This window comes from Chiloscyllium plagiosum, unplaced genomic scaffold, assembly GCF_037043375.1.
Source record: "Chiloscyllium plagiosum isolate Xiang-an unplaced genomic scaffold, Cpla_swu_hap1 HiC_scaffold_40, whole genome shotgun sequence".
Taxonomy (NCBI): domain Eukaryota; kingdom Metazoa; phylum Chordata; class Chondrichthyes; order Orectolobiformes; family Hemiscylliidae; genus Chiloscyllium; species Chiloscyllium plagiosum.
In genome coordinates this window covers 25,044,790-25,068,759 of record NW_028270178.1, presented here as the reverse complement: position 1 = coordinate 25,068,759, position 23,970 = coordinate 25,044,790, and the positions used below count along the sequence as shown (strand labels likewise).

The 23,970-nt window shown below is 43.9% G+C and overlaps 1 protein-coding gene across 1 annotated transcript; it reads left to right on the top strand.

Annotated features, from left to right (window-relative positions):
• Positions 1-1,397: 1,397 nt before the first annotated feature.
• On the top strand, positions 1,398-22,752 carry LOC148138413 (allatostatin-A receptor-like). Its single transcript, XM_087981710.1, has 3 exons — positions 1,398-1,724; positions 17,893-17,998; positions 21,896-22,752. Exons 1-3 carry the CDS (start codon positions 1,398-1,400, stop codon positions 22,750-22,752), a joined length of 1,290 nt encoding a protein of 429 aa, XP_087837836.1.
• The last annotated feature ends 1,218 nt before the right edge of the window (positions 22,753-23,970 follow it).

Here is a 23,970-nt window from a genome sequence, read left to right as displayed (position 1 = left end):
TATCACTCAGAATCTCTCACTGGCTGTTCAAAAAAATAAAGTGTCTACCTTTGAACTGAAATTTGTGTTGTCCAGAATTAAGAGTCAAGAGTTCCTCATTTAGTTCCGAGACTCAGACCTCAACATAGGGAAAGTCTCGCCTGGCTGAATTGAACAGAACAGAGTGGTAAGGGCAGCTTGGGGTATCTTACTCCAGACCACTCCTTTAGTTCGGCCAGACAATCTATCCCTTGCCCCGTGGAACTGGCACCTTGAAGGGGTTGAACGAACCACCAGGACCCAGCTTGTAAGGGAGCAAAGTTTTGTCTGACTGCTCTAAATTGCTGCAGGGTGACATTGGCTGCTCTGCATTGTTGCTATAGAAGAAAAGATCGGGACTGGGGACTCTGGTCAGGGAAGTGGTCATCACGACTTTGGATTAGATTAGATTCCATGCAGTGTGGAAACAGGCACTTGACCCAGCAAGTCCACACTAACCTACCGCAGTTTAACACATACAGACCCATTCCCCTACATTTACCCCTTCACCTAACGCTATGGGCAATTTAGCATGGCCAATTCACCTAACCTGCACATCTTTGGTCTATGGGAGGAAACCCATGCAGACGCAGGGAGAATTGCAAACTCCACACAGCCAGTTCATCCAAGGCTGGAATCGAACCCAGGTCTCTGGTGCTGTGAAGCAGCAGTGCTAACCACTGAACCACCCTGCCACCTTGACAGGTTTGGTTTAGGGAATTGACTCTTTCAGACATGGATGGTGGAAATTAATATATAATATGAAAGAGAGTAGTCTCTATAAATTTCTCACTCCTTAGTACTCATCAGACCAGCGGAAATTTGTTTATACTAGAGCAGGGCGGTATAGTGAGACAATCACTTCTTGTGGATGGGAAGGGGACCCCATTTCAGAACATGTGCAGGAATTTACCTGATCAGGAAAATAATTCACAAAACTTACGCTGCATGAATGATTAGGGGACAAGATTTCACCCTGGGCAGGACTTGGGATATGGACTCCTGTGAGCAGGCGGTGAACCTGATTTGGAAAAAAAGAAATCATGAGGAAAATTGGAAATCCATTATTAAGGAATGGAAGGTGAGAGCCAGCAGTAAATGGCAGGACACCTTACCAGCCAGCTGGGGAAATAATGCTTGTGACAAGAGGTATTAACAGCAGCTGGGAGTTGGGAGGTGTTGAAGGTTGAGTGAGAATAGCTGGATGGTAGGCACAAAAGGGAATAGGAGAAACAGCATAAAGAGGCTAAAGCTGAGGAAGATATACAAGAGTGGTTAAAGCGACAATGCTGTAGAGAGAACCTAAGCACTTCTGAGCTCATGTCTGGCATACCGACCCTTTGCGAGGAGGAAGGGAATGATACTGAGGCAGAGGAGGAATGGGATGTTACCTGAGTGCACCAGTTGAGCCACCTATGACTCCATCCCCGCCACCATACCCAAGCCCCGGGAAAACATGTGTAGCAGATCGGGTTAAGATGTGCTCCAGGAAACCAAAGGCACCTTATGACCTTTGCACTGGAGTTCACCATCTCCATGTCACCCGCAAAACTATGCTCCCTACAAGGCAGCTGCCAAACCCCAAAGCAGATGAGGGGGATGAGCCGCCAACAATCGGGGTCTATGTCCCTTGGAACCCCCAAGAGATGATCATGATAATGAATCTGGCTCTGGATTGTACAGATAAACCAGCGCACAATTCAAATGTAAAATGCAACATCTGTTAGTCCTCTGTTATATGATCTTGTCACTAGAAGAAGTTATTAAGTGGCAAGAGCAAATGGGCGAGGGTGACAGAAAGAGACCTGTCCACACTTACAATGATTTAAATAACTAATTCAAAGAGGACACTCAAGTGAACCAAATTGTCCAGTCATTAGAGCGTGCCCTGCAACTGCCTATCAACATTACTAAGGTCCTAGACTGCAAACGTAAGTCTGAAGAGCTGGAGAGGACTTTTGGGGAATATTTGTTGCGTGCTATGGGACTTATGCTGGGGATCAAGCTTTTCATGGCAGATAGGACACACCATCGTTTAACTATATGATTTTACAATGTGTCTCCTAGAGTGTCGCAGACATGGTATGCACAAACAATATGGTTTGGTCTGAGAACAGCAGATCCCAGATGAGGAGGGTCCTTATTTATTACAGGGACGGCCAGAACCACCCCAAGTCATGCTCTAAATGTCACACAAAAACTGAGTTTGTTCAGCTGCTCCATGATCACAACACGCCTTCAGTCAGTATTGATGAGTTTCATTGGGAGTGGGATTTTCATTGGGAGTGGGATATCCCATGGGCACACACTCTTTCCCCAGATGTAGGCCCCTACCAAGTGACCCTTCGTAAGGGGACCCTGGAGAGGAGAACCAGGGCTGTTCCCTAATGTACTTTGGAAGAAGGGGAGATGGTGTCGATACCCAGTTACGCAAATAGGTTTGTGTTTCAGCTGTAGAATGCCCGGGCACTGGAGGACCGAATGTCTCTTTCACACAATCCCAGAATCTGCCACCCCGGACTCCTTTCACCTTCAACAACTTCTGAGCCAGAACCTCCCAGTCGTCAGTACTTTCCCACCACTCCAGCAGAAGCCTCACATTACCTTAGTGGTTGCTGAAAATCCAATCCTGTTTATGATTGATATGTGGGGGGCAACCAAATCCACCCTCGATCGGGAGATTCTGAGGGATCAGCGAGAATGTGTGTGTGTGCCACCAGGGCTCTGCATTATTGGATCAAATACGACTTTACTCCAGGACTTAATAGATATTCAGCAATATATTCCAGATCCTTGCTCACAAATCACAGAAAGCTAATGTGATTATATCACCAAATTTAAAACGTGCTTTTGAGACATTTTCCCCTCTCCTGTGCTGACAGAATTCCAGATTTACAACTGAAGTCTCTGTTTTGTCCCCCAGATTAACATTGTACCATTAATCTGTATTGTCCCTCCTCAGTCTAACATCCAAACACTATCGCTTCCCTGAGCCCTCACATGCCTATTTCACTGGAATTCAGTGCTTCATGTTAATTGGCCAACAACAGGAAGGAAGTTTTACTGAGATAACATCAGCAATCCTGTGGACCACTCTCATCCTTAAATATCTTCTCAACGACTGTAAACAATGTCTGCTTGTTTCCTCCTAAAGTCTACTGCTCTTCCCTGTTTACTTCATGGGCAATTTGTGCATCATCTGCACCTTCCGATGATTTGTCCTGTTTAATGGAGGGAGATACTGAGTAAAGCTCGCTACACTGTCCGCATTAATGACTCCTGGGACAGGTACAGCACGGAGAGAACTCTCAATGATGTCACAGTCAAATATCTGAAGGACAGGCATTCCCCAAGCAGAGTTGCAGCGGTAAACTGAGTTGAACTGTCTTCATACCCCTCTCTCTCTCTCTTTCACACATACACATACTCACTCACTCACTCCTCTCTCTCATGTACAAACTCTCTCATTCTGGCTTATGCACAATCTCACTGTTTTCTCTATCTCTAATGTAAAATCTCTCAATTTCCTTCTCCCTCCCATGTACAATCTCACTATCTCCCCGTCTGTCAACATCTATCTCATACATAATGTTAGTGGTCTCTTCCTCTCTCGAACACAATCTCAATCTCATATATTGTCCCGCCAACACTCTCCCATACACCATTTGAGTATCACTCTCTTTCTATCGTACACCATCTCAATTATCCATCTCTCTGACATCTCAACAACTCTCTCTCTCATACACAATCTCTCTCTCTCTCTGATACAGGATCTCGGTTTGGTTCATGTGTCTAAATGAACAAAGGTGACCTGAGGGGGAGGACAGGATTAGGAAATTGAGCTTGAAGATCAGTCTTTATCATCTTGAATGACAGAGCATGCTCGAGGGGCTGAATGGCCTACTCCTGCTCCTATCTTCTTTATCTCTATGTAATATCTCCAGAGTCACTGACAAGACCCATGTTGGGTGGGAGAGAAAGCTGTGGGGACAACCAAAGAGACTAAGATCCGATGTGGTAAGCTTCACTGAGTGGGCAAATCATTGGCAGATGGTATATAATGTGGAGAAATGTCCATGCGCAGCACAGATTTCCAAACTAACTCAGTGACAGATTAAAATTCCCGTTCCCTGCATAGTCCACACTTCCAGACCCAGGGAGGTTTTGTCCCTGAGGGGAGGACAGGTTTCTGACAGGATATTATTAATTTGCAACATGAAGATACTGAGTGTATCAGAGTTTGCTGCATCGCATCATATCATCGACTTGCAATCACTGTTGTGTGAATTATATTTAAAACATTGGCAGGTGGAATATAATGTATTGGCATGTGATTTGCAGGAAGATGAGAAAAAGCAGAATGTTTCTGTTTAAAATGGTGAGAAATTCTGAAACACCATTGTCCATGAGGTTTGTTTGATCTTGTACAGAAATATCAGATAGTAGTGCCAGCAGATGGAGGATAAGTGATACATTAAATGTTGTTGTCAAGAGATTATTATAGAAATGTGAGCTTATCATGATAGGGAGTGAGTTACAGACTGGAAGGTGGAAGTTTCCATGTGTTCTGAAAGCAGGGAGAGAAACAGACACTCACACAGTGGCCAACAGTCAGGAAGGGACTGAGGGAGATTTAGATAGGGCCTAACCATAGAGGATTCTCAGTCTGTGACAGATTCTGATCCAAGGCTAAAGATCTACAATTCAATGGCTGAGCTATTTCAGGTTTTGTATATTTGTGTCTCTCAGATAGTTGGAGCTTAGAAAGTAAGGCAGACCTTGCTGTAATCTGACATTGTCTGAGGCATTCATTATAACAGGTTCTGGAATTTGCATTTTAATCACCTTCAGAGAGCTGTCTCTATTTCCGATTTGAACATGCCAGTGTTGGACTGGGGTGTACAAAGTTAGAAAAATCACACAACACCAGGTTATAATCCAACAGGTTTAATTGGAAAAGCTAGTTTTTGGAGTGCTGCTCCTTCATCAGATGGTTGTATTTCCTGCCTCTTCAAGGATCTATGAATGGAAATGGAAATGGCTTTTGACACATTTCCCCCCGCTCCCTTGCTGACAAATGAATCAAGTCAGACAGATTTGTTCACAGCCACCATTTTATATTAGCACAGCACTGACATTGACTTTATAAATAGGTAAAAACAAGAGAGACTGGCATCATCAATATAGTTTGAGAATATTGAACATTGGTGCAACACTAACATCTAAGATTCTCTGACCAAAAACCCCCAAAAATGGAATTTTTTCTGCTCTCAGTGTGACCTCCCAGTAAAAACTCTCTCTCTCTGACTTCTATTTCTCTATTTCCATCATGTGTGTCTGTTTTGTGTGTGTGTGTATTATGGTTTTGACTGTGAGTGAGCATATCTATGTGAGTGAGAGATCATGCTTTTATGTGTTCAACTTGAGATCAATGATTCCATGATCAAGCTCTTAATACTCTCGTATGTACACACACAGACACCATCAAAGTATAGTCTCCATTTCCTATCTCTGTAAAGGAATTCACATTTTGATGATGCAGGACAGAAAATAGATTTTGAGACATTCCCCATTGTGACAGTAATTCAGCTCCAATCTGAAACTTGGAGATACGTAACAGAACAAAAATGAACCAGCAGCTTTCTGTATTCCTGCTCCCAATTTAACATTTGACCTTTTAGTTTATCTTGTCTTCAGTCTAACATCCAACAAGCATTACTTCACATCTCACATTATTTCAGTTCACCTGCCATTTCACCAGACTCCCCATATCTAACGGGTCCCATCTAAAACTCCAGGGCTGGTTGAGAGGCTGATGTTAGATACAGAGGAAAGCTCCCTCTGCACTGCAGCGTTTCAAATTTCCTGCCATGTTCAGCATGGGATTACGTACTGATTGAATTACTCACTTCCCCCATCCTGTCCCCATCAAACACACTCAGGTCAGCTCCTTCACTGTGTTAAATAGAGAGTATGTGTCCCCCCTACACTTTCCCACCTGAATCTCCCAGAGTTTGGTGAGAATGGGTTGAGAGACAGAAAAAGCTTCCACTACATTGACCTATCATATGCTCGCAGGACAGAGACAGCGTGGAGTTAGATCCAGGCAAAGATCCCTCTACACTGACCCTTCGGCCACTCCCAGGACATGGACAGCACTGGGCTAGTTACAGAGTAAAGATGCCTTGATAGTAAACCCAACAAACACTCCCAAGACAGGGTCAACGCTAGGTTACTTACAGAGTAAAGATCCCTCTATACTGTCCCCATCAAACACTCCCAGGACAGGAACAGCACGAGTTTAGATACAGAGTAACGCTCCCTTGACACTATCCCCTCCCCCCCCCCCCCCCATCATACACTCCCAAAGCAGGGACAGCATGGGGTTAGATACAGAGTAAATCTCCCTCTACGCTGAAGCAGAGGGTAATAGTGGAAGGCTGCTTATTGGACTGGAGGCCTGTGACTAATGGAGTGCCTCAGGGGTTGGTTCTAGGCCCATTGCTGTTTGTTATCCATACCACTGATTTGGATGAGAATGTACAAGGCATGAGTAGTAAGTTTGCAGATGACGCTAAAATAGGTGGTCTCATGGACAATGAGGAAGGTTCTAGGAAATATCAGCAGGATCTTGATCAGCTGGGGAAGTGGACTGAGAAATGGCAAGCGCAGTTTAATTTAGATAAGTGTGAGGTCTTGCATTTTGGAAAGTCCAATCAAGGCAGGAGTTTCATGGTGAATGGTAGGGCCTGATGGAGTTTAGTGGAACAGAGGGATTTTGCGATTCAGATGCACGGTTCACAGAAAGTGGAGTCATAGGTAGACAGGCCAGTGAAGAAGGCTTTTGGCTCACTGGCCTTCATCATTTAGGGCATTGAGTATAGAGGTTGGGAAGTTGGAGGATTGTGTTCAGTTTTGGTCACCTTGATACAGGAAGGATGTTATTAAACTGGAAAGAGTGTGAAAGAAATTTACAAAGATGTTGCCAAGACTGAAGGGACTGAGTTATAATAGCAAGCGGTTGGACAAGCAAGGACTTTTTTATTTAGAGTGTAGGAGACTGAAGGGGCATCTTATGGAATGTGTAAGATCATGACTGGCATGAGTAGGGTGAATACACTCAGTCTTGTTAGGGAACCAATGACTGTAAGGCATCAGTGTAAGGTTAGAGTGGAAAGACTGAAAGGGAACCCGAGGAGTAACTTTTTTATACAGAGGATGGTACACATATGGAATGAGCTGCCAGTGGAAGTGGTTGAGGTGGGTACATTAACAACATTTAAGGGCATTTGGCCAAATATATGGATAGGAATGAATTAGAAGGTTATAGGCCAAGTGCAGGGAAATGGGGTTAGTGTGAATGGATATTGTAGTCAGCTTGGAGCAGTATAGGCTGAAGGACCTGTTTCCATGCTGGTGGATTCTAACCCGATGATTCTATGACAAAGTTAAGCAGCATTGTAGACAGTGCAGGTGGTACCATGAATTACAAGAGGAGATTGATAGACTGGGTGAATGGGCAAAACTGTCAGATGGAGTTTACTGTAAACAAGTGTGTGGCTATCAGGCTGGAGAACAGAGAGGGGGCATAAAGGAGGGTTACAGGAATGATCCTGGACCTCATTCTGAGGAGAGATTATTGAGAATGTATTGAGAATGTAAAGGGGTGATCTGATCGATATCTTATGAAAGCAACAAGACAAGGTAGATCAAAGTCAACGATTCACACTGATGGGAGATTGCAGCACGAGAGGGAGCAGAGTCTGAGAATGAGGGTCGAGAGCATTCAGGAGAAATGTTAGGAAGCACTTTGACATGCAAAGCGAGGGAGAGATTTGGAACTCTCTTCCACAAACAGCTGTGGATGCTGGATCAGTTGTTCAGATTAAATCCAACACTGTCTCCATCAACACTCTCAGGACAGGGACTGTATGGAGTGAGATACACAGTAAAGCTCCCTTTACTGAATCCCCATCAAACACTTCCAGGGAAGAGACAACACAGAGTTAGGGACAGCTCCCTAGATGATATGACTCAAAATATTAACAGCAGGTAAAATCTGTTGAAAGATGCTGATTTAAACTCACGCCTTACTCTCTCCATTTTACACACAAACACACACACACACACTCTCTCACACACACACACACGTGTGCACATACATGCACAGATATACGCACACAGAGACACACAGACAGCAAAAAATGGATGAACTCAACAAATTCGATACCAAGTTCTTTATTTGATTTTCTCGGTTCTGTTCTGATCCCAACATCTCATTCATTCATAGAAACTGTGCTCAGTGCACTGGAAGTCACAGAGAATGATTCACTCCTATCTGCTGATGTATAAATTGTGTCCGTCTCATAGTCTGCTCTGAAACATCTTCAGGATCCTCCAATCCTGTCTCTGTGTGTTCCTGGCTCTGTGTCTGTGTCTGTAACTCTCTCGCTCTGTCTCTGAAATTAGCTTCCCCATTCCCTCAACCTCACTGAGGACATTAGAAAACTGTAACCCAGTTTGAGATTACACTGAAAACACAGGATGTGTTTTATAAATGTCCATCTCTCAGTTGTCTTGTGGGTTTGCAGTGTCAGGCTGTGATTTGGGCTAAATTCAGGCCTGGCCTCTTCCCACCATGACGTTAGGTGACTGTTTTGCTCGTTATGACAAACAGAAATCCCTCAGCCCTTACATGCCTATTTCACAGGAATTCTGTGCTTCACATTAATTGGCCATCAGCAGGAAGGAAGTCTCTCTGTGAATCTTTTACTGAGATGACTTCAGCAATTCTGTGGATCACTTTCACCTTCAGACATCTTCCCAATGACAGTAAACAGTGTCTGCTTGTATCCTCCTAAAGACTCCTGCTCTTCTCTGTTTACTCCAGTTACAATTTGTGTCATCTGTACATTGCAATGATATCTCCTGTTTAATGGAGGAGATACAGAGTAAATCTCTCTCTACACCGTCTGCATAATGACTCCTGGGACAGGCATGGAGAGAGCTCTCCATGATATTGCAGTCAAATATCTGAAGTGCAGGCATTCTCCAAGCACAGACACAGAGTTAAATTCAGTTTGAACTGCTCCATCACACACAGACACACACACTTACTCACTCACTCCTGAGCTCTTGACTGCAGTACAACAAGGTCAATATATTACTTATCTCTCCACTTATCTCTCCACCTTGGAGGAACCCTGCCTTCATTCCTGATGAAGGGCGTTTGCCTGATTTTCCTGCTCCTCGGATGCTGCCTGACCTGCTGTGCTTTTCCAGCACCACTCTAATCTAGAATCTGGTTTCCAGTAAGTACAGTCCTCACCTTTTCCCAATATATTATTGGCTCAACATTCTCAACAGTAACTGAACTCTTCCCCAAATTCAACACAAAGTTACTTGTTTAGTTCTCTCTGTTCTGTTGGCTTTCTCTGCTAGATTCCTGATTCTGAACATCTGCATGAACAGACGTCCAATTTCCAGGGATTATGTCCTGCACAAACACACCATCTGATTTCATTCTGGTGTGTGATACCAGAACCCCTCAGTGTCAGGGGGAAGGGGAATCTCTCTCATGTACAAACTCTCTGTCTCTCTCTGTCTGGATCATACACATTCTCACTGTTTCTCTCTCGTTCATGTAAAATCTCTCAATTTCTTTCTCCCTCCCAGCATATAAGGTATAGTCAGTAAGTTAGCAGATGACATCAAAATTGAAGGTGGAATGAACAGTGAAGAAGGTTACCTCAGATTACAAAGGTACCTTGATCAGATGGGTCAATGGGCTGAGGTGTGGCAGATGGAATTTAAATCAATTTGAGGTGCTGCTTGGGAAAAGAAATCTTAGCAGGACTTATACACTTAATGGTAAGGTCCTAGGGAATGTTGCTAATCAAAGAGACCTTGGAGTAGAGGTTCATTGCTCCTTGAAAGTGAAGTCGTAGGTAGATAGGATAGTGAAGCAGGCGTTTGGTATGCTTTCTTTTATTGGTGAGAGTATTGAGTACAGGAGTTGGGAGGTCATATTGCGGCTGTACAGGACATTGGTTCGGCCACTGTTGGAATATTGCGTGGAATTTTGGTCTCCTTCTTATCAGAAAGGTGTTGTGTCAATTGAAAGGGTTCAGAAAATGTGTAATTTGAAAGAGTTCAGAAAATGTGTAATTTGAAAGGGTTCAGAAAACAGCACACAAACCAACAGCCACTCCCAGACAACAACTCACCAGGACAAAGGACCCGATACCCAGCATGAGCAAAACCAATGCAGTATACAAAATCCCATGCACAAAACACTACATAGGACAAACAGGAAGACAACTAACTGTCCGCATCCATGAACACCAACTAGCCACAAAACAACATCCTTAGTAGTCACACACTTAGATGACAAGCAACATGAGTTTGACTAGGACAACACTACTATTATAGGACAAGCCAAACAGAGGACAGCCAGGGAATTCCTAGAGGCATGGCACTCATCCACAGATTCAATTAATAAGCACATCGACCTGGACCCAATATACTAGCCACTGCAACGGACAGCTGGAACTGACAACCGGAAGCGGCAGGTACAAATCACTATAAATGCCAGAGGAAACATCACAGAAGCGCTTCACAGGAGGTTCCCAAGCACTGAGGATGTCACCTAGATAGGGGACGAAACGTCTGCAACACAAATTCCTAGCTCGGCGAACAGAACCACAACAACGAGCACCTGAGCTACAAATCTCCCAAACATTGATCATCTTGAATGGCACAGCATGCTCAAGGGGCCAAATGCCTACTTCTGCTCCCATCTTCTATGTTCCCATGTAGTGTCTCCCAGGGTCACTGACAAGACCCATGTTGGGTGGGAGAGAAAGCTGTGGGGACAACCAAAGAGACTGTGATCCGATATGGCCAGCTTCACTGAGTGGGCAAATCATTGGCCAATGGAATATAATGTGGAGAAATGTCCATGTGCAGCGCAGATTTCCAAACTAATTTAGTGACGGACTAAAATCCCGTTCCTTGCCTAGTCCACACTTCCAGACCCAGGGAGATTTTGTCCTTGGGGGAGGGCAGGTTTCTGACGGCATATTATTACATTGCAACATGAAGTTACTGAGTGTAACAGAGTTGCTGCATCCCATCATATCATCTACTTTGCTGTCTGTGTTGTCTGAGTTATATTTTAAACATTGGCAGGTGCAACATAATGTATTGGCATGTGATTTGCAGGAAGAAAAGGAAAAGCAGAATGTTTCTGATGCAAATGGTGAGAAATTCTGGAATGCCGTTGTCCATGGGGTTTGTTTGATCTTGTGCAGAATATCAGAAAGTTAACATGATGGTAGTGCCAGCAGATAGGAAGACAAGTGATACATTGACTGTTGTTGCCAGGAGATTGTTGTAGAAACATGAACTTAACATGATAGAGAGTGAGTTACAGACCAGAAGGTGGCGATTTCCATTTCCTCTGAAAGAATGGAGAGAACCAGACAGACACTCACACATCGACCAACAGTTACAAAGGCACTGAGGGATATTTGGATCGGGCCCAGCCACGCAGTGCTCTCAGTCTGTGACAGATTCCAATCCAAGGCTGCAGAGATAGAATTCAGTGGCTGAGCTATTTCAGGTTTTGTCTATTTGAGTTTCTCAGATACAATATATGGAGCTTGGAAGGTAAGGCAGACATTACTGGAATCTGACCTTATCTCAGGCATTCATTGCAAACAGATTCTGGAATTTGCATTTAATCACCTTCAAACAGCTGTCTCTATTTGCTACCTCAGCGAGAATCTGCGAATGGAAATGGCTTTTGACACATTTCCCCCTCCCCACCCTTGCTGACAAACGAGTCAAGTCAGCCATCTTAGATTTGTTCACAACCACAATTTCCTATTAGCACAGCACTGACGTTGACTTTATAAGTAGGGAAAGGCAAGGGAGAAGGAACATCAATACAGTTTGGAAATATTGAACATTGGTCCCATACTAACACCTAAGATTCTCTGACCCTAAACCCCCCAAAATGACGTTCTATCTCGGAATTTTCCTGCTCTCAGTTTGACTCCCAGTAAAAACTTCCTCTCTCTGACTTATATTTCTGTATTTCTATCATGTGTATCTATGTGTGTGTGTGGTTCTGACTGAGAGTGAATATATCTGTGTGAGCGAGAGGCCGTGCCTATATGTGTCCAACTTGAGTGTCAATAATTCCATGATGGAACTCTCAACACTCACGTACATACACACACACACACAGAAACATGCACACGCCTTCAAAGAGCTGACTCCCTTTCTATCTCTCTAAGGGAATTCACATTTTGATGATGCATTTATGCAGGACAGAAAACATCTTTTGAGACATTCCCTATTGCAGCAGGAATTCAGCCCCAAACTGAAACTTGGAAATATGTAATAGAACAGAAATGAGCCAGCAGCTTTCTGTGCTCTTGCTCCAGTGTAACATTTGACCTTTTAGTTTATCTTGTCTTCAGTCTAACATCAAACAAGCATTACTTCACAGCTCCCATTATTAACGTTCTCCTGGCATTTCACTGGACTTCCCATATCTAACCGACCCCATCTAAAACTCCAGCGCAGGTCGCAAGATTGCAGTTTCGAAATGACAGAATGAACAGCAGAAAGAAATCTTTTTTTATATTTCAATTGGATTCCAGCGAAGAGTCTGAATTATGCTCGAAAGAGGGCAGACTATTGTGAAGTCAACATAGAGCAGCCAAACAGACTGACAGCAATATGCTCTGAACCCACCAGAGGGCCCACCATTGTAAACTTAAACTGTACCAGCTTCACAATGAAAGGTCAAGAGGATTGGTGTTTGACAGAGCTCAGAATAAAATTGCATTTCCTGTTTGCATTGAAGATAAGAAGCAATACAAAGTTCACAACATTTTATATCTTGGTAATGAGAAGGAAAAATGAGCCATAAGGTTGCAATCTAAACCAAACAGCATTTGAATATAATTAAAAATTAAAAAGAGGATACCTTCAACTAGGCATTAATTTAATACAGCATTCTTTATACATGTAAATGTGCCTTGATCCATGCATAAACCCAAAAATACCCTGCTCCAAAAAACGATTGGAGATAAAAAAAAATAAGCATAAAATCATAAGGCATCTTTCTCCCCATGCTCTTCTACTCATTTACTGCTCAGAACTAAATATGTCTTCTTCAAAATATTGAATATTTTGTTGTCAACTGCTTTGTATGGCAGAGAAAACACAGGGTCAATAAACTATTTCTACTGGTTGGGGATTCTAGAACGAGGGAGGACAGTCTGGGAATTAGGACCAGAGTGGCCTGGAAAGATGTGCTGCTTGTATTTAATTCAAAATTCGGATAACCAAATGCCAGATAATCGAGGTTCCTCTCTATATCCTAACCAATGAAGATGAATTTTATTTTAAGTACTTGCTTTTATTCTTCCTTTATCTTCAAATGGCACCAGATTGTGGCTACAGTACATTTTTCCTGGTTTTGTTTGAAATATAGTTGACAATAAATAAATCATACATTCATTCAGAGGAATAGATATTTCTTTTTTCCCCGTAAACCTATGCCTTCTAGTTTTGGACACCTCTACCCTGGAAAAAGACCTCGGTATTCACCTGATCCATGCCCCTTGTCATTTTATCAGATGACACCAAAATTGGAGGTGTAGTGGACAGTGAAGAGGATTACCTCAGATTACAACAGGATCTTGACCAGCTGGCCAATGGGCTGAGAAGTGGCAGATGGAGTTCAATTCAGATAATGTGAGGTGCTGCATTTTGGGAAAGCAAATCTTAGCAGGACTTATACACTTAATGGTAAGGTCCTAGGGAGTGTTGCTGAGCAAAGAGACCTTCCAGTGCAGATTCATAGCTCCTTGAAAGTGGATAGGATAGTGAAGTATGGTATGCTTTCCCTTATTGGTCAGATTATTGAGTACAGGTGTTGGGAGGTCATGTTGCAGCTGTACAAGACACTGATGGAATATTGCATGCAATTCTGGTCTCCTTCCTATCAGAAAGATGTTGTGAAACTTGAAAGGGTTCAGAAAAGATTTACAAGGATGTTGTGAGGGTTGGAGGATTTGAGCTATGGGGAGAGGTTGAATAGGCTAGGGCTGTTTTCCCTGGGGTATCGGAGGCTGAGGGGTGACCTTATAGAGGTTTATAAAATCATGAGGGCATGGATAGGATAAATAGACAAAGTATTTTCCCTGGGGTTGGGGAGTCCAGAACTAGAGGGCAAAGGTTTAGAGTGAGAGGGGAAAGTTGTAAAAGCGACCTAAGGGGCAATTTTTTCGTGCAGTGGGCATTTGGAATGAGCTGGCAGATGAAGTGGTGGGAGGCTGGTACAGTTGCAACATTTAAAAGGCATCTGGATGGGTATATGAGTAGGAATGGTTTGGAGGCATATGGGCCAGGACTGGAGTGGGTTGCGATATCTGATCGTCATGGAAGAGTTGGACCAAAGGGTCTGTTTCCATGCTGTACATTTCTATGGCTGTATGACTCTCTGTCCTCTTTGTCATTTCTTTAAAAAAAACTCGGTCAAGTTAGAGAGATGCAATTTGCCACACATAAAGCCTTCTTGTCCATCCAAAATCAGCCCTTACCTTTCCAAAAACATGTAAATCCTATTCCTCAGAGTCCCCTTTGTAGTGATTAGAATGAGGACCTGGTAAATCTCCTCAAGTATGAGATCACTGATTGGAGCTGTATCTCCAGGCTAATCATGGAGCCCTGGCTGACAGATAGAAACAAGCAGTCTCATAGTGTCGTTGCATTCTTGCAACTGGATCTGAACAAGTTGTTTTGTGCACGTGTAAAATAACAGATAACATTTTGACAGGGAAACTGCCTCCTTTGAGAGTTATTTCACCCTCTGACAAATTAACCATCACTATCATTAGGCTCACTGGTCTATAGTTTCCTGGCCTTTCCTTACCAGTTCTCTTAAATAGTGGCAGCACATTAACCTCGCTCCAGTCTTCCAGCATTGCCTATCTACTGTGAACTCAGTCCATTTTTACCCAGTTATGCATCAATTCCTTGTTGTTCTCTTTATTTAGATTCAAAGCCCTGAGTTTCAAATTCAATTTCTGCATTCTCCATCTTAATAAACAATTTCAGTATTTTATAGCTATTCTTCCCAAATACAATAATATTGTTACATAATGCTGTCTCAGTTTGTCCACATTTTTTGAAAAAAAATATAATAAACTGCTCCATGCTTACATCTGTGCTCTTGTGTCAGCTCAATAGGAGATGAAATAAATTAATCCTTCTGCTTGTGCGTTGTGGCTTTAAGTATTTGGGTGTTTGGAGACAGTTCAAAATATTGATGGGTTCTTCGATTCTGATTCCATCCAAATGCCGCACGCATCATCACAAAGAAAATGAGGTTTCGACAGTAAAATTATCACTTAGTGCACATGTTATTGAGGGTCTCCCTGCCCCTGACTCTGTGAGGTATGTGAGGGCGGTGCTTTCTCCTGAAGACTCGGCTTCTGAGGCACAGCATCATTGTGCATCCAGAGCGTGTTTCTGTTGCTTTTCTCTTTCAATTACAGACTTTCAACTTTCCGTGACCAGCTTAATTTTCCTCTTAACGGAGTTCGATCACAGATTCCCAGCCTCTGACCGATTTGATTAAATATTCTGCAACAACAGTACCATGTTTCCCGAGACTGGTAGCAATTTTCACCCCGTTAAAAGGAAACCCACCTTTACAATGTTTTCAGATCACAACAGTCCCAGAAACCACTGTAAAAGTCGCGACTACCAAAGCCCTTCCTCCTGCTACCAAGTAATTCCATTCGCATGTCCATCGGCCTAATTAGCTTCTCAATTTCTTGCCCATCTATGTCAATTCTACTTTCAAGAACTCATCGCTGCCTCTACCTGTAGTGACTGTCATGAGGTCAGCCACCTGGACCTCATAGGATATGATCTCTCTGATGGAGGCTGTTAATCTGCACCAATCAGAAAGACCTGCTAACACAGCGGGGTGAATGTCAGGGATATTGTGATGCTGAATGCCTGACTCATTGAGAGGCTACGCATTTGTAAATAAAGGGTGATTGCTTATGGAGTGCCGCCCTCTGCAGGGTTATTTCACGAATGGACCTTGTTGGTGTCATTGTGGGCCAGGACCATTGGGTCTTCACTTTGCACAGCTCCCGCTCCCGCTCTATCCCATCCCCATCCCACCCCTCCCCAAAATGTCCTGGAGCTGTTCTAGGTCCTTCTTGAGCGGGTACCCGGTTGAGTCAACACATCATTCTGGACTGCGTCAAGTCAGGACTGATGACTTTGAAGGGGTCCGTCAGTCAGCTGTTTTAGGTTTGTCCAATGACGAAACTTGATGTTAACGCAGCCATCGACATTGACTTCATTAACAGTGAAAAGCAAGGAAGAGTGGAGGCTTGGGAGTCCGTGTCCATTTGAGTGCAGCCAAGTATCAAGAGAATGAATGCTGGATAACAACGGTTCAATGGCGAGGGCGTGAAATCACACAAACCCAGGGTTGCACTATTGAACTTTGGTAAGATCTGAGAGGAGTAAAGCTTTCCAGAGAAAAATGGGAATTGGGGCATGACTGCACAGAAAGGCTTCTTGCTCTTTGTTGGAAATTTAGATACATCATCTATAAATCTAAGAGTAGTCTGAAATCCTTTCAATATTGAAATGAACGAACGATGCTTAGTATTTCCCTAGCTTACGTTGCACAGACTATTTCTTTGTCACTCACTCACTAAACCTGCGCTTCCCCTTTTCAGGGTTTCTCTGTCCACCTTGTATCTTATTGTCTCACCTAATAGTGCCTTCTCAGAAAAAGAAAACACATGATCACATCATTTCAGTCATTGACAGAGATTATAAATAACTTTGTCTCAATTAATATTCCTTGTGGCACTGACTAACTCCGGCCTCACAAACTGAAAAAGACATGTTTATTCCCATTCTCTGTTTTCTATCCTTTATCAGTCCTGACACTAAGTCCTGTTACTTGAGCTCGCTGACAAATTTGACATCAGCTTAAACAACACTGCTTTTTGACACTTCTGCATCCGGGTCACTGCAAATTCCTCCCTGCGCTCACCTCTCTATTTCCCTTCAAACGACTCCATCACTTCTTCGGTCGGCTGTTTCAGGTTTCTTCACTGAACGTGTTCAGTACACTGGGGGGGGGGGGGGGGGGGGGGGGGGGGAGACCGCGAAATATTAACGCCCATCTGCTGCTATACAGTTTGCGTGTGACTCGGAGTCAGCTCTGAAACATCCCAGAACAGTTTCAACTTGTCAGAGAATCTGTATTGATTGAAGCTTATGTAATCTTTAAGGATTCCTTCCAGTGAGTTATTTGTAAAGTTTTATTTTCGTTTGGGAAGTTATCGTGGATTGAGCCGCTACTGTGCACTTCGAGGAGCTCTATTGCGATGTTTGATTTGTTGACACCTGCAACGCATCACGTCCATTGACCATCTCCTTACAGAACAGCCACTGTTAAACAGGGAGCCGCATCCCAGTGTTGAGGAAAGACACAACAACCGGAATTTGATTACGAAGTTGTCAAATTTAAGGGAAGGACGACATTGAAATCAAAGGAGATTTCAAAGTGTGACGGATAGTGTTTGGGTATCATAGATGCATTTTCCAATATTTGTGATTGACCGATTGAGATTTGTATCATCCAGTAAACCACAGTATGAAAAATGCTCTCACAATTTAGGGTTAATTCACTGTCGTCACCTGTTTGCTCAAGTTCTTCAATAATACAATTGAATGGTGTAGCAACGTGGCTGTCCCCCAGGCGATACCATCAGGTATAAATGAAAGGATTTGGGAATAATATTCCGCGTTTAGTACAGAGAGATTGCTTACACAAAGGGATTCGCGCAGAAAATGCATGAAACGATATCTCAGGCGCGGAAAATATGTTACGTGATCCTTCCGATTGTAGCAATTCCTGGTAAGTGCCTTGCACCGCTGACTTTGTGTGAATCTGAGGTTAGTCTGCGGTTTCACTCTCCCGTTCACAATGATACATGGGCAGGTTCTAACCAAGGTCATACCAGGGCAGACAATGGGTGATTTAGATTCAGATCAGGCTCACTGCAGAATCTCCAGCATCGCAGGCTCATCATGAATTGCTTGACAATTGAATTTCCCACCGAATAATTCACCTCCTCCTGGAACCTTCTGGAAATCTCCATTTTCACCAGAGACTTCGGAGAGTTTCAATTGAATTAAGTAGATTAGTCACTTTGGAACAGTGTGATGTAAATTGTGGAAATTGTATATACTAAGTGCTAAAGCATTTAGGGTAAATTTCGTTCGGGTTTTGAGTAATTAACCCGGTGTGTTTCTTTGTGCCTCTGAAGTTAATCATTATATTAACAGAGTTTAGATCGTGGCATGTGCGCTTAATGATGAAACAAGTCTTTCTCAGTTCAGTTGCCATTCTCCATCGTATAATTATATATTGTCCAGTGCATCAACTCATGTTGTTGTGAAATGTTTACCGGAACTCGACCAGGTAAACTAAGCGAAAGTGGGTACTGCAGATGCTGGAGATCAGAGTCAAGATTAGAGTGGCGCTGGAAAAGCATAACAGGTCAGGCAGCATCCGAGGAGCAGAAAAATCGACGTTTCTGGCAAAAGCTTGATGAGAGGCTTTTACCCGTAGCATCGACTTCCTGCTCCTGGGATGCTGCCTGACCTACTGTGCTTTTCCAGCTCCACTCTAATCTTGCCGGTAAACTAAGCGTGCTCCCACAAAGGCTCCATAGTGGATGAATATTAGCTCTTTGTATTCCAATTTCATTCTGGAAATGAACGCCTGTCCTGAATTAGCAATTGTATTGTTTTGTTACCCTGTTAACGCTATTTTATACATTTGTGAATCTGTCCCTCTGAGCTCCCAAACGCATTGATCCCATTTTTGTATGCTTGTTTTCCAAGGAATCTTTGAAAATCACCCTTTCGACCAAATTGCAGCACTGCCTGCTTGACACTGTAAGGTATTATTTTCATGTAAACGCGCACTGTGGTATTTTGGGGTCGGTTAGTTCAATTGGCTGGATAGCTACTTGGCAATGCAGCGTGACGCCAACAGCGTGCGTCCAGTTAAGGATTCTCTTTCTCAATCTCTGTCATTGGCTGAGACACACAATATTCAGATTGCACCACCACCGGTCATCCCTCTCTTACTAGAGAGTAGTGCAAGGGTCAGCCCTAGTTTTCAAATGCACGTAGTACTCTATGTATTGTATTGTATTGCATTCTGTCCCCCTTCTTTCCAAACAGAGTGAAGTTTACGCTCTGCTGAGACATGTCACAACTTTAGGGATGTTGACTTGCATGCACGCCACTAATTTCGACAGTTTGTTTTTCGAACTCTTTGAACAGCAGTATGGTGCAAGTGTTGGTTCCACGACCTTTTCATCGCTTATATAAATTATTTGAATGTGAAAAGAGCAGCGATGGTTAGCAAATTTGCAGATGACACCAGAACAAGTGGTGTAGTGAAGAGTGCAAAAGGTTACTTCAGTGTACAACAGCGCCTTGATCAGCTGGGCATTGGGCCGAGAAGGTGCAGATGGAGTTTAATTTGGATAAATGTAAGATGTTGTATTTTGGTCAGGCAAAGCAGGGCAGGACTTGGACATTTCATGGTCGGGTCCTGGGATGTTTTGCCGAACAGAGATGGATGAGACGCAGGCAGACAGAATGGTGAAGACAGTGTTTAGCAAGCTAACCTTTATTCGCAGTGTATTGAGTATAGGAGCTGGGACGTCATGTTGCAGCTGTACAGGACATTAGTGAGGTGACTTATAGGATGCTGTATTCAATTCTGATCTCACTGCAAACGGAAAGATGCTGCTATCTTGTAAACGTTCAGAAAGGACTGACAAGGCTGTTACAGGACTGAACGGTTTGAACGATAGGGAGAGGCTGAATGGGCTGGAGCTATTTTGTCTGGTGCATTGGAGGCTGAGAGGTGACCTTCTAGAGGCTTATAAATTCATGAAGGGCACAGATAGAGGGAATAGCCATTGTTTGTTTTTTCCCCATTGTAGGGAGCCCAAATCTCGAGCACATCGGCTTAAGTTGATTGGGTAAAGACTTAAAAGGAACCTGCGGGGCAACGTTTCCATGCAGAGGGTAATGCGGTTATGGAATAAGCTGCCAGAGGAAGTAGTGAAGACAGGTACAAATACAACTTTGAAAATACGTCTATATGGATAAATGAATAGGATATAGATCAAATGCTGGTAAACAGGACTTGCTTAATTTAGGATATGTGTTGGGCATGAATGAGTCGCACTGAAGGGTCTGTGCCGTATGACCCCAATGATTATGGCTTTAGGGGCAGTCCTATTTGTATTTGCAACTGTAGTCATTAATGTAGATTGTGTACGTAGACTGTGCATTTCCAGAGCGCATTGGGAAAGTGCTATGTTAGATGTTGCTATCGGGAAAATGATTTAATGACAACACAGCTAATGTAAGAGTGTGCACAGCGTATGGTTAGAGGGCAGGAAACAGAAAGTCAGCAAAAACCGAGTCTTGAGATGGGACTCCAGTTTCATGATCCTCAGGTTGATTCAGACCCTGATTGTCATGTGTTGGAGTAAGAGATAATGCTTCCAGTCTCCACCGTTCCATCTCTCTCCCTCAAACTCTGAGTGTGTTTTCTGGGGTGTGAGACAGGTGCGTTCTGTGATTTTAAGAGCACCAAGGGGAATGGCCAGAAAGAAAGCACTGCTGTTGGGAATCTGCCACCACAATGTCAAATAGCACGGCAGGTTCAAAGGGCTGAATGGACTTCACCTTCTCCGAATTCTTGCACCCTAGACAGTCAGAGCTAAACTGAAACAGCAGGTTAAGACAAAGATTTACAGCCTTAATGAAACGTTTCACAGAAAAACAAAATCTGCTGACGAAAGCTGGCTAGTCTGGTAGCATCTGCGGGGAGAAAGCATTGTTAACGTTTTGAGTCCAGGGATCCCTCTTCAGTTAAAGATGTCCTGAATGCTCAGCCAAGGAAATGTTAAAGTTTTTAGGTTCCCTCCTTCAACTACCCTCCAAAGCAGGTACCCACTATCCTCTGGTGAAAGTCTGAACCTCAAATTCCCTCTAAAACTCAATCCTTTCACCTTAAATTATACAACCTTGTCATCTGTCAATACAGTACACCCCTCCCAGTTAAACCTCCCAGTTAAAGGTTGGGTGGCACGGTGGCACAGTGGTTAGCACTGCTGCCTCACAGCGCCAGAGACCTGGGTTCAATTCCCACCTCAGGTAACTGTCTGTGTGGGTTTCCTCCCACAGTCCAAAAATGTGCAGGTTAGGTGAATTGGCCATGCTAAATTGCTTGTAGTGTTAGGTAAAGGGAGTGGAATGGGTCTGGGTGGGTTGCTCTTCGGAGGGTTGGTATGGACTTGTTGGGCTGAAGGGCCTGTTTCCAAACTGTAAGTAACCTAATCCCAAAAAACAAACTCAAAAGGGAGCATTTTTGACATGAGACAGATTCGGAACTGCCATTTTTAGATTCGCTCTCAGACCTATCCCAATCAAGATTAGAGTGGTGCTGGAAAAGCACAGCAGGCCAGGCAACATCCCCGGAGCAGACTCGGACCCGAAACAGCGATTTTCCTGCTCCTCGGATGCTGCCGGACCTGCTGTGCTTTTCCAGCACCACTCTAATCTTGACTGATCTCCAGCATCTGCAATACCCACTTCTGCTCAGACCTGTCCCAGCTAACTCATTTCAGTGCTAAGACCATCCATTGCTTTCTGGACAGACGCAGAGAAGGTTTGATCAATAATTTCCGATTTAAATCTTACCCCCTGTCTCTTTCAGTTAATTTCCTGGTGATTTTGGTTCTTGCACGTGGAAAGTGTGGCCTCTCTAACTGCACAACGCGATGCCTGGTGGCCATGGCAACGTCGGATCTACTGTTCCTCCTCGTGTACGTCGTACTATGGCAACTCAATAATTTTTACTTCCCAAGAAATTTCCTGGACATCACCCCTGTGTGCAGTGCCATCTTTGTTCTGATTCACGCAGCCACAGACTGCTCCGTCTGGTTCACTGTCCTTTTCTCCTTTGATCGTTTTGTGGTCATTTGCTGTCAGACGCTGCGGAGAAAATATTGGACAGACAAAACCTTGGCTGGGGCTCTGGCTGCAACTGGCATTCTGCTCTGTTCAAAAAACATTCCCTTCTATTTTCGGTTTGAACCTGGGTGGACAGTTGGCAACGTTCCATGGGGCTGCCGAACAAAAGCAATCTATTTTACTGATCCCAGGTGGCTGGGATTTAACTGGTTTGACAACGTTTTAACCCCTTTCGTCCCTTTCATGTTAATCCTGTTGATGAACACTCTGACGGTCAGGTACATTTTAGTGGTCAGTCGAGTCCGCAAGACACTGAGGGGTCAGAGCAAGGGAGAGAGTCACAAAGGTGCAGAGATGGAGAGCCGGAGGAAGTCAGTGATTACGCTCTTCACCATATCCGCCAGCTTCATACTTCTGTGGTTAGTGTACGTTACAAATTTCTTATACTTTGCCATTAACGGAACAAGTTTTGGTATTTTTGCACCAATTGGATACCTTGTCAAGGATTTCAGCTGCAGCACAAACACATTATTTTATGCAGTGAGTCTGTCCAAGTTCAGAGCAAAGTTCAGGAATGCCGTGCACCAACTGGTCACATAAACTCTTCAGTTAATAACTCAGTAAAACAACTGAGAGAGCTCCAGAGGCAGCCACAGTTTTCCCAGTGCAGGAATTGCACATGTATGGCCAAGAATTCTATCAGCACAACCACATGGATCTGAGTATAACACCCAGTGGTGGACGGGAGGGGGAGGGGGACAGCATGGGTCACCATTCACCATGCTCGGAACACGCTGCTATCCCTGATTGACTGACAGGTTGTCACACATGGGGACACACAATGAGCAGCAGGAGGCCATTCAGCCCTTCCATTCTGGCCCTCCTGCTGGCCCAGAAGATCAAGGCTCATCCAATTATAATGTCAAATTCGAATTCACTTCTGTCCCTGAGGATAACCCCACTCCTCCCTGCCCAAATGTTAACAATATTCTGCACTGAAATTATTGAAAGACATGACAAAGGGACAGCAGGTATGGAAGCAAGAGGAGACTGTTATGGTCAGGGGAGGATGGGAAGAGGGTGCAAGATTGACTGGAAATGACTGACTGGCTGTCAGTGATGGGTTCAGCTGGAACATCGGATCTTCACCGACTGCCCTGTGGATGAGTATTAAAGACCGGCAATAGGGATCTCTGCATTTCTCCTGCAAAGGAGGAGGGGGAGGAGCAGCAACAGTCCCTCCTGCACCATGATGATTGTCAGACTCTGTCTGTTCAGCTCACAATAAACATTTTATTACAACAGGGGAAAGGCTCCGGGTGCTGATGGCCCCCTCTCATTGAAATTTGAAATTATTTTCTGTTTACTTTTGCAAGAGTTTCTTGAGCCCAACTCCCACGCACTCACAATCCTTGGATATTAAGCACCCCCATCTTACTGGGATATTACCCCCATTTCACTGGGATATTAATCCTCCCTCATTGGGATATTACCCGCCATCTCACTGGGATATTAACCCTCCATCATTGGGATATTACCTTCCATCTTTCTGGGATAGTAACCCTCCCTCACTTGGATATCACCCCCCCCCCCCATCTCATTGGGATATTACCCACCATCTCACTGGGATAGTAACCCTCCCCCATTGGGATCTCAGCCCCCATCATGAGGGTAATGGATGAACTGAAGGGAATTTATATTAGGCAGGAACTGGTGTTGAATAGACTGTTAGGTCTGAAAAAGCGCAGCAGGTCAGGTAGCATCCAAGGAGCAGGAGAATCGATGTTTCAGGCATGAGCCCTTCTTCAGGAATGAGGA

Excerpts from the sequence above, each read along its gene's own strand:
- LOC148138413 (XM_087981710.1), top strand. The coding sequence starts at position 1,398 with ATGGGATGTTACCTGAGTGCACCAGTTGAGCCACCTATGACTCCATCC. Across the intron at positions 1,725-17,892 it reads AACCAGCGCACAATTCAAAT|TACAGAGAGATTGCTTACAC; the intron begins GTAAAATGCAAC and ends TTCCGCGTTTAG. Across the intron at positions 17,999-21,895 it reads TCCGATTGTAGCAATTCCTG|TTAATTTCCTGGTGATTTTG; the intron begins GTAAGTGCCTTG and ends TGTCTCTTTCAG.